General features: G+C 48.3%; 1 protein-coding gene across 1 annotated transcript; it reads right to left on the reverse strand.

The window, feature by feature from the left end:
- Nucleotides 1-6,695: 6,695 nt before the first annotated feature.
- On the reverse strand, nt 6,696-9,262 carry LOC125535055 (uncharacterized). Its single transcript, XM_087539630.1, has 3 exons — nt 9,149-9,262; nt 7,267-7,533; nt 6,696-7,001 (listed from the first exon to the last, which is right to left on the reverse strand). The coding sequence occupies exons 1-3, from the start codon at nt 9,260-9,262 to the stop codon at nt 6,696-6,698; spliced, it is 687 nt and encodes a 228-aa protein (XP_087395756.1).
- Between the last annotated feature and the right edge of the window lie 936 nt (nt 9,263-10,198).

The following is a 10,198-nucleotide window of genomic DNA, read 5'->3' on the forward strand; positions in this document are numbered from 1 at the left end:
TCTTAATGAATCTCGAGCGTAATGCTACACATATTCATAGTGTGAATACCAAAAGATGTAAGGTTGATAATGATAGTCCCACATACTTGTGGCACTGCCGCCTTGGTCACATAGGTGTCAAATGCATGAAGAAGCTCCATGCAGATGGACTTTTAGAGTCTCTTGATTACGAATTATTTGACACGTGCGAACCATGCCTCATGTGTAAAATGACCAAGACTCCGTTCTCAGGAACAATGGAGCGAGCAACCAACTTATTGGAAATCATACATACTGATGTGTGCGGTCCAATGAGTGTTGAGGCTCGCGGTGGCTATCGTTATGTTCTCACCCTCACTAATGACTTGACTAGATATGGGTATGTCTACTTAATGAAACACAAGTCTGAGACCTTTGAAAAGTTCAAGGAATTTCAGAGTGAGGTTGAGAATCAACGTGACAGGAAAATCAAGTTCTTGCGATCAGATCGTGGGGGAGAATACTTGAGTCACGAATTTGGCACACACTTAAGAAAATGTGGAATAGTTTCACAACTAACGCCGCCTGGAACACCTCGGCGTAATGGTGTGTCCGAACGTCGTAATCGCACTCTATTAGATATGGTGTGATCTATGATGTCTCTTACCAATTTACCGCTATCATTTTGGGGCTATGCATTAGAGACTGTCGCATTCACTTTAAATAGGGCTCCGTCGAAATCCGTTGAGACGACACCGTATGAATTATGGTTTGGGAAGAAACCTAAGCTGTCGTTTCTAAAAGTTTGGGGATGCGATGCTTATGTCAAGAAACTTCAATCTGAAAAGCTCGAACCCAAGTCGGAAAAATGCGTCTTCATAGGATACCCTAAAGAAACTGTTGGGTATACCTTCTACCTCAGATCCGAAGGCAAGATCTTTGTTGCCAAGAATGGGTCCTTTCTAGAGAAAGAGTTTCTCTCGAAAGAAATAAGTGGGAGGAAGGTAGAACTTGATGAAGTATTACCTCTTGAACCGGTAAGTGGCGCAGCTCAATAAAATGTTCCTGAGGTGCCTGCACCGACTAGAGAGGAAGTTGATGATGATGATCATGAAACTTCAGATCAAGTTTCTACTGAACTTCGTAGGTCCACAAGGACACGTTCCGCGCCAGAGTGGTACGGCAACCCTGTCTTGGAAATCTTGTTGTTAGACAACGGTGAACCTTCGAACTATGAAGAAGCGATGGCGGGCCCGGATTCCGACAAATGGCTGGAAGCCATGAAATCCGAGATAGGATCCATGTATGAAAACGAAGTATGGACTTTGACTGACTTGCCCATTGATTGGCGAGCCATAGAAAATAAATGGATCTTTAAGAAGAAGACAGACGCGGATGGTAATGTGACCATCTATAAAGCTCGGCTTGTCGCTAAGGGTTATCGACAAGTTCAAGGGGTTGACTACGATGAGACTTTCTCACCCGTAGCAAAGCTGAAGTCCGTCCGAATCATGTTAGCAATTGCCGCATTCTATGATTATGAGATATGGCAAATGGACGTCAAAACGGCATTCCTTAATGGTTTCCTTAAGGAAGAATTGTATATGATGCAGCCGGAAGGTTTTGTCGATCCTAAGAATGCTGACAAGGTGTGCAAGCTCCAACGCTCGAATTATGGGCTGGTGCAAGCATCTCGGAGTTGGAACATTCTCTTTGATGAGATGATCAAAGCGTTTGGGTTTATGTAGACTTATGGAGAAGTCTGCATTTACAAGAAAGTGAGTGCGAGCTCTGTAGCATTTCTCATATTGTATGTGGATGACATACTGTTGATGGGAAATGATATAGAATTGTTGGAAAGCATAAAGGCCTACTTGAACAAGTGTTTTTCAATGAAGGACCTTAGAGAAGCTGCTTATATATTAGGCATCAAGATCTATAGAGATAGATCGAGACGCCTCATTGTTTTTTCACAGAGTACGTACCTTGACAAGATATTGAAGAAGTTCAAAATGGATTAGTTAAAGAAGGGGTTCTTGCCTGTATTGCAAGGTACGAGATTGAGCATGGCTCAATGCCCGACCACAGCAGAAGATAGAGAAAAGATGAGTGTCGTCCCCTATGCCTCGGCCATAGGGTCTATCATGTATGCTGTGCTGTGTACCAGACCTGATGTAAACCTTGCCGTAAGTTTGGTAGGAAGGTACCAAAGTAATCCCGGCATGGAACACTGGACAACGGTCAAGAATATCCTGAAGTACCTGAAAAGGACTAAGGAAATGTTTCTCGTTTATGGAGGTGACGAAGAGCTTGTCATAAAGGGTTATGTCGATGCTAGCTTCGACACATATCTGGATGACTCTAAATCACAAACAGGATACGTGTATATTTTGAATGGTGGGGCAGTAAGCTGGTGCAGTTGCAAGCAAAGCGTTGTGGCGGGATCTACATGCGAAGCGGAGTACATGGCAGCCTCGGAGGTAGCACAAGAAGCAGTCTGGGTGAAGGAGTTCATTACCGACCTAGGAGTCATACCCAATGCGTCGGGCCCGATGACTCTCTTCTGTGACAACACTGGAGCTATTGCCCTTGCCAAGGAGCCCAGGTTTCATAGGAAGACCAGGCATATCAAGCGTCGCTTCAACTCCATTCGTGAAAGTGTTCAAAATGGAGACATAGAGATTTGTAAAGTACATACGGACCTGAATGTAGCAGATCCGTTGACTAAACCTCTCCCTAGAGCAAAAAATGATCAACACCAGAACTGCATGGGTGTTCGATTCATCACAATGTAACTAGAATATTGACTCTAGTGCAAGTGGGAGACTGTTGGAAATATGCCCTAGAGGCAATAATAAAATGGTTATTATTATATATTTCTTTGTTCATGATAATTATCTATTGTTCATGCTATAATTGTGTTATCCGGAAATCGTAATACATGGGTGAATACATAGACCACAACACGTCCCTAGTGAGCCTCTAGTTGACTAGCTCGTTGATTAAAGGATAGTCATGGTTTCCTGACTATGGACATTAGATGTCATTGATAATGGGATCACATCATTAGGAGAATGATGTGATGGACAAGACCCAATCCTAAGCTTAGCTCAAAGATCGTGTAGTTCGTTTGCTGTAGCTTTTCTGAATGTCAAGTATCATTTCCTTAGACCATGAGATTGTGCAACTCCGGGATACCGCAGGAGTGCCTTGGGTGTGCGAAACGTCACAACGTAACTGTGTGACTATAAAGGTACATTACAGGTATCTCCGAAAGTGTTTGTTGGGTTGGCATGAATCGAGACTGGGATTTGTCACTCCGTATGACGGAGAGGTATCTCTGGGCCCACTCGGTAATGCATCATCATAATGAGCTCAAAGTGATCAAGTGATTGATCACGGGATCATGCATTATGGTACAAGTAAAGTGACTTGCCGGTAATGAGACTGAACAAGGTATTGGGATACCGACGATCGAGTCTCGGGCAAGTAATGTACCGATTGACAAAGGGAATTGTATACGGATTGATTGAATCCTCGACATCGTGGTTCATCCGATGAGATCATCGTGGAGCTTGTGGGAGCCAACATGGGTATCCAGATCCCGCTGTTGGTTATTGACCGAAGAGGCTTCTCGGTCATGTTTGCATGTCTCCCGAACCCGTAGGGTCTACACACTTAAGGTTCGATGACGCTAGGGTTGTAGAGATATTAGCACACGGTAACCCGAAAGTTGTTCGGAGTCCCGGATGAGATCCCGGACGTCACGAGGAGTTCCGGAATGGTCCGGAGGTAAAGATTTATATATAGGAAGTCCAGTTTCGGCCTTCGGGAAGGTTTCGGGGTCACCGGTATTGTACCGGGACCATCGGAAGGGTCCCGGGGGTCCACCGGGTGGGGCCACCTATCCCGGAGGGCCCCATGGGCTGAAGTGGGAGGGGAACCAGCCCCTAGTGGGCTGGTGCGCCCCCCCTTGGGCCTCCCCCTGCGCCTAGGGTTAGAAACCCTAGGGGTGGGGGCGCCACCCTTGCCTTGGGGGGCAAGGCACCCCCTTGGCCGCCGCCCCCCCTAGGAGATTGGATCTCCTAGGGACGGCTCCCCCCCTAGGCACCCTATATATAGTGGGGGGAAGGGAGGGCTGCGCACCCAAGCTCCTGGCCTCTCCCTCTCCCTCCCGTGACACACCTCCATCTCTCAGCGCTTGGCGAAGCCTTGCCGAGATCACTGTTGCTTCCACCACCACGCCGTCGTGCTTCTGGATCTTCATCAACCTTTCCTTCCCCCTTGCTGGATCAAGAAGGAGGAGACGTCTCCCAACCGTACGTGTGTTGAATACGGAGGTGTCGTCCGTTCGGCACTAGGTCATCGGTGATTTGAATCACGTCGAGTACGACTCCAACAACCCCGTTCTCTTGAACGCTTCCGCTCGTGATCTACAAGGGTATGTAGATGGACTCATCTCTCCCTCGTTTCTAGATGACTCCATAGATTGATCTTGGTGATGCGTAGAAAATTTTAAAATTCTGCTACGTTCCCCAACACTATTCATCAGGCAGATGGCAATCGATTTGATGTGTCCATGAATCTGTACACATTTTTGGAGCTGCTTCGGGTCTTCAAGTGAACTTCAACAAGTCTTCGGCCATTATGATCTGTGCGGAAGAGGGAGATCAGGATATGGTGGCTGCAGCAATGCCGTGGAAGATGGGAGTTTTTCCCTCCAAATATTTGAGGCTACAGCTCTCCATCAAACAGCTCACGAGGTCGGAGTGGCGACCGATAGTTGATTCGGTGCTACGATTTCTTCCGACATGGCAGAGAGGTTTGATCACCAGGCCGGGATGGCTGATCCTTGTGAAAAATGTTATCAGAGCCTGTCCTACGCATCACCTGATTGTGGCAGACACTCAAAAGTGGGCGCTTGATTGTGTTGACAAGGACTGTAGGGCCTTCTTTTGGGCTGGGACAGAAGAAACCCATGGCGGGAAGTGCCACGTGGCCTGGTGGCATGTTTGTAGGCCAAAATGACTCGGAGGCTTGGGAGTGATTAATCTCAGGAGGCAAGGTACTGCGCTGCGCCTACATCGGGAATGGTTGATTGAAGCACACTGACGATACTAGACCCTGGAAGGGATTGAACATGCCCCCTGACCCTCGGGTCCAGGAGGCGTTCGACAGGTTGGTGCATTGGCAGTGGGAGCTGGGGATTGAGTTTTATTCTAGAGAGACCGTTGGATTAATGGTGCTAGGCTGGCGAAAATTATGCTACACGTCCGGACCCAGGTGATCAATCGCAGATAGGTTAAAGAGGGCTTGTATCTTCACAGCTAGGCATCTGACATTGTGGGAGAGCTCTCTACCGATGGGCTAGTGCAATTCATCCGGCTATGGGAGATTCTACTGCCCATGCAAAACTCCCCTAACCAGGAAGATGTTGCGATATGTATGTGGAACGTTCAGGGCAGCACACCTCAGCTTCTCCAATCACATGCTGTGGGAGGGTGCCATCAAGTTCCAAACTTCCAATGTGCATCGGCAGTTTAGTAGTTTGGGCTCCCCTGCCATGTAAGATATTTATGTGGCTTGCGCTGCAATATCGACTGTGGACCTCAGATTGGAGATTGAGGCACGGTTTTCAGGATCAGAGCTCATCGTGCATTCTATGCGATCAAGAAGATATTGTGGTTCATATTTTGCTGCAATGTGTCTAGTCAGGTATGGTACCTCTGCTTCAGGAGGGGAGGATTGATTTGGCACTGCTGCCGATGATGACGGATCATCTTGAATCTTGGTGGAGCTCTAATCGCAAACACATTCCTAAAAGGTACAGGAAAGGGAAGGGTTTGTTTCGATGATCGCTATTGTGTGTTGGAGTATTTGGAAGCAATGGAATGGAAGAGTGTTTGGTAGGCATCACACGGTATCTGAATGGGTATTGGCTTCACAAATCTTTCAAGAGCTCAAGTTGTGGGCTCTTGCCGGAGCTAGAGGAGTTCAACACTTTAGTGAAGAGTGGTGTATGGTTTTAGGAGTTTCTTTGCTCTTGCACTGGCTTGTGTTGAGAGTGGCTTGGATATTTCTTGTACATTTACCTCTGCCTTCTATAAAGCTATGGTACGCAATTTGCATACCCCTGGAAAAAGAAAACAGTTCACTTCTTTTACTAGAGTGAGGGAACATGGCACAAAGTCATAAATACCAAATGCAGCTAAGAAGAGTAGACTCGTATGCCATAGCCAAAACTTCAAAACTTTGGGTCTTTCCATTGGTTTCAATGGAGAAATTAGCAATGACAAGAAAACTCATGGAAGGGGCTTGCAAACAGTTTGGAAGCTAGCATGCAAACATTGTTATATCTCACTCGCTGCAAAGATAAAACGGTCACATTGAACGGACTATAGGCAATTAATTTGTTTTTTCTAATACGTGCAACTGATCACTTTTATTATCATCACTTCATAACAAACACATACGGTAGAACTGCACTAGTTCGACTACTTGCACAATTAAGATTGATGTCAATCCCAATTTAATATGCAATGACGAGAGGAAATAGCAAAAATCTCATTGGTTTTATATGCAATGCTCCATCTTAACAAATATCAACAGCAGTAAGCAGTAATCAACAACACTAGAGGACTGTTTTCATTCTATGAGGAGGATACACAAAATATACAGATTATAATTGAAAAGACCATATGGCTGATGCAGGGGCAAAGCAAAGGGGGTAGTATACCTCAACAAAACTGCGATGGCGCTTTCCTGTCCTCCTGGCCCCCCTTCCACACACTAAGAGTGAGCGCTGGGATGATAACAAAGCAAGCTGTCGAGTGCATACCAAATAGTGCCACATCCATGATTACAGAGGCGACCATTTCATCCTGAGACATCGAACCCTCCACGTCCAGCGACATCATCACTACCAGAAGACCAGCGACCACTAGTAGGAAGAAGGCCACATCCGCAACCAATCCAAGCACCGCGGTGCGTGGAAGCCTGAATGAGTCTGCAACCGGCTCCTGCGTGAATGCTTCTAGGGCGCTCTGAGGATAGCAATGTCAACAAAACCACAGGTATGAAATGAACATGAGTATGTACAGAATGGTTCGGAAATGGAAGGATGCAAATGAAGTGATGAACATGAACACACATGGAAAAAACTAGTGCCACTGATCAGGACAACCTGAACTGTATAGCAACTTAGTTCGAACATAATGATAACATAGGGCTCATCCACTGGCGTATGTACTGCATTACTGCTGTAATTCGACTACAATAAAGATCACAGGGAGTGAATTTGCGCGATACCTTCTTGAATCCTGAAGTGGATCCAGATACAGCTGCAATCACATAGGCCACGCACACCAACAGGACGAGAAGCGTGACCAACACAAGGATGCTGTAGATGAGGACCTTGAGAGCCCCGTACGTGAGGGCCTGGAGGAAGAGGAAGGGGGCGGAGCTCTCGCCCCAGGCGCGGCTCGCCACGATCTGTCCAGCTGTGGCCGCAGAGATGACCCACGCGAGCGCGAAGCCCAAGTAGGGGAGGGCTCCCGCCGCGACGCAGAGGACGCACTACTAGCAAAAGGGCTACTAATGGCGCACCAGTTTTGCCTACTAATGGCGCATCACTGGTGCGCCATTAGTATCACGCCACTAGTATTTTTTACTAATGGCGCACCACTGGTGCGCCATTAGTATCTGGTATACTCACTGGTGCGCCATTAGTATAGGCCACGATGCGCCATTAGTATAGGCCACTGGTGCGCCATTAGTATAGGCCACTAGTGCACCATTAGTATAGGCCACGGTGCGCCATTAGTATAGGCCACTGGTGCGCCATTAGTATTTTTGAATTTTGAAGGCAGGAAAATAGTAGTGGCGCACCGTCTAACCCCCACCGTGCGCCATTGCTATTTTTGAATTTTGAATTTGGATCTGGATCGTGATTTTTTTACCCATTCTTTGCTCGTTTTTTGGCACGATATTATTTCAAATTTTGTTCCTGTTTTTGGATCTTGTACGTTCTTTTGCCGGAGAGGAGTTCGCCGGAGAGGAGGAGGAGGAGGTCACCGGAGAGGCACTCGCCTACATCGCCGGAGAGGAGGAGGAGGTCGCTGGAGAGGAGTTCACCGGAGCATCGGAGAGGAGGAAGGAGAAATCATGAGGGGATGGGAGGAGAGGAGGGAGGAAGAGCTCGCCGGAGAGGAGGGAGGAGGAGCTCACCGGAGAGGAGGGAGGAGAAACCGTGAGGGAAGGGGAGGGGAGGAGAGGAAGGAGGAGGAGGTCGCCGGAGAGGAGGAGGAGGAGGTCGCAGGAGAGGAGGAGGGTAGTATGGTGGAGGAGAGAAGGGAAGATGGTGTGGAGGAGAGGAGGAGATGGAGTGGAGGAGAGGTGGAGTGAAGGAGAAGAATGAAGAGGTAAGGAGGAGAGGACCACGCCCAGCCATATATACAGCATAGTAATGGCGCACCACGGGCAGGTGCGCCATTACTAACTTTTTTTTGATTTATTTTGAATTTTGAAGGCGGGAAGATACTAATGACGCACCATGGGCAGGTGCGCCATTAGTAATTTTTTTTTATTTTTTTGACTTATTTTTAATTTAGAAGGCGGGAAGATAGTAATGGCGCACCATGGGCAGGTGCGCCATTAGTAAGTTTGAATTTTTTTGCCTCTCCAGATCTTAAAAGCCCCGTATCTTTTTTTCTGTTAGGTTTTTGAGGATTTTGAAAATGTTTAGCGGCGTTCCCCCGTTAAATTCGGATGTAACTTTTCAAGTAGATGATTTTTCATATAAAAAACTTTTTCATCCGAGTTCGTACGCAAAAGTTATGCCCATTTTACAAATTCTCGAGAGATTTCGCAAATAAAGTCGAAATTCATATTTGTAAATTTTCACAACAACTAGACCACATATCACATGGGAAACTTATTTTCTTTTATTTTTTTGACATTTCCATCATTTTTTTATTTTTTTTTAAAACTGAAAAGGCGGTCCGGGGGGGTGCATTCGGTGGAAGTGGTGGCCAAGTTACTAATGGCGCACCGTGGTATGGTGCGCCATTAGTATTTGCACACTAATGGCGCACCAACACATGGTGTGCCATTAGTATTTAGTAATGGCGCACCACATGTACAGTGCGCCATTAGTGTCAATTTCAACTTTAGCCCTTTTCCTAGTACTGACGCGCCCCAGCGCCAGCATCGGGGCGAGGGCCAAGTGCACGAGCGCCAGCACCACGACGACGATCCACGCTGGCGGGGGCGGGGGAGGGGGCGGCACCACGTCGGCGATGGCCATCGGTCGGTACGGGAAACCCTAGCTCCTCGAAGCTTCTCGATCGCACTCGGTGGGAGCGAAGTGGTTGGACGGCACAGCGAGGGGACAGTGGTTTGTGGGAAATGGGGATTAATTAATGAGGAACAGGGGACAGGGGTTTTGTGGCGAGCTGTCCCGCTTCCCTTCCGGGTTCAGCTCTAACCCATTTCCTCTCTGCCTGCGGATGCGGATTCAGGTTCTAAGGGCATATCTAGCGGACACTTAAAACACGCCGACCCGCAAAATAACCATCCGTTTATGGTTTCGGACGAAAAAAGTGGCCTGATCAGATACTGTATCGGCCCGTGACCTGTAAAAAAAATTTGGGGGGCACGGAAAATCTTCACCCTCAACCTTTAGATACACAGGATGGGAGGCCGACCCAAGCTTGACCCTTATCAGCCGCGAGATTTGGCGGGAGGGACATTTTCGCGCGATTGTTCCCGCTTCTCCTTCCCTCCGCTGCCAACCACCTCCCTCTGCCCGCTTCGGAGCACCTTCCCTGGCTTCCCTCCACCACCATAGAAGCTTCCCAGTCGTCGGTCGTCACGTCACCGTGGATGTCATCCACACACCATCCCCTTCGGCAGATCTCGTCGCTGGTCATGTCACGCCCGTTGTCGTTCAAGGCTGCACTGCGCCACCCCACAAGCGGCAGGGCGACGCCATCGTCCAGGGCGGCGCTCCCGCAACCCCTGCCAGGAAGGCACGCGCGCCCGCCGGCCCCGCCGCCTCTGATGTGAATTTAGTCGGCACCCGCCAGCGAAGAAGGGGAAGGCTTCCGGTGCGAAACGCAAGAAGCTCGTCGGAAGACTTGCCCCACCAACACCTCCCCCGGTTGCCCCGGCAAGAACTACCCGGAGGCTGCCCCCCCCCCCCCCCCCCCCGAGGTGTTTGGCAGAATGGGCGCAAGGTATG

The sequence above is a fragment of the Triticum urartu genome, chromosome 2A, assembly GCF_056163025.1.
Source record: "Triticum urartu cultivar PI428250 chromosome 2A, HENAU_Tu73, whole genome shotgun sequence".
Taxonomy (NCBI): Eukaryota; Viridiplantae; Streptophyta; class Magnoliopsida; order Poales; family Poaceae; genus Triticum; species Triticum urartu.

Coding starts and splice junctions, on each gene's coding strand:
- LOC125535055 (XM_087539630.1), bottom strand. CDS start 9,262: ATGGCCATCGCCGACGTGGTGCCGCCCCCTCCCCCGCCCCCGCCAGCG. Junction 7,534..9,148: donor CGATGCTGGCGCTGGGGCGC/GTCAGTACTAGG, acceptor TTTTGCTAGTAG/TGCGTCCTCTGCGTCGCGGC. Junction 7,002..7,266: donor CCACTTCAGGATTCAAGAAG/GTATCGCGCAAA, acceptor TGCTATCCTCAG/AGCGCCCTAGAAGCATTCAC.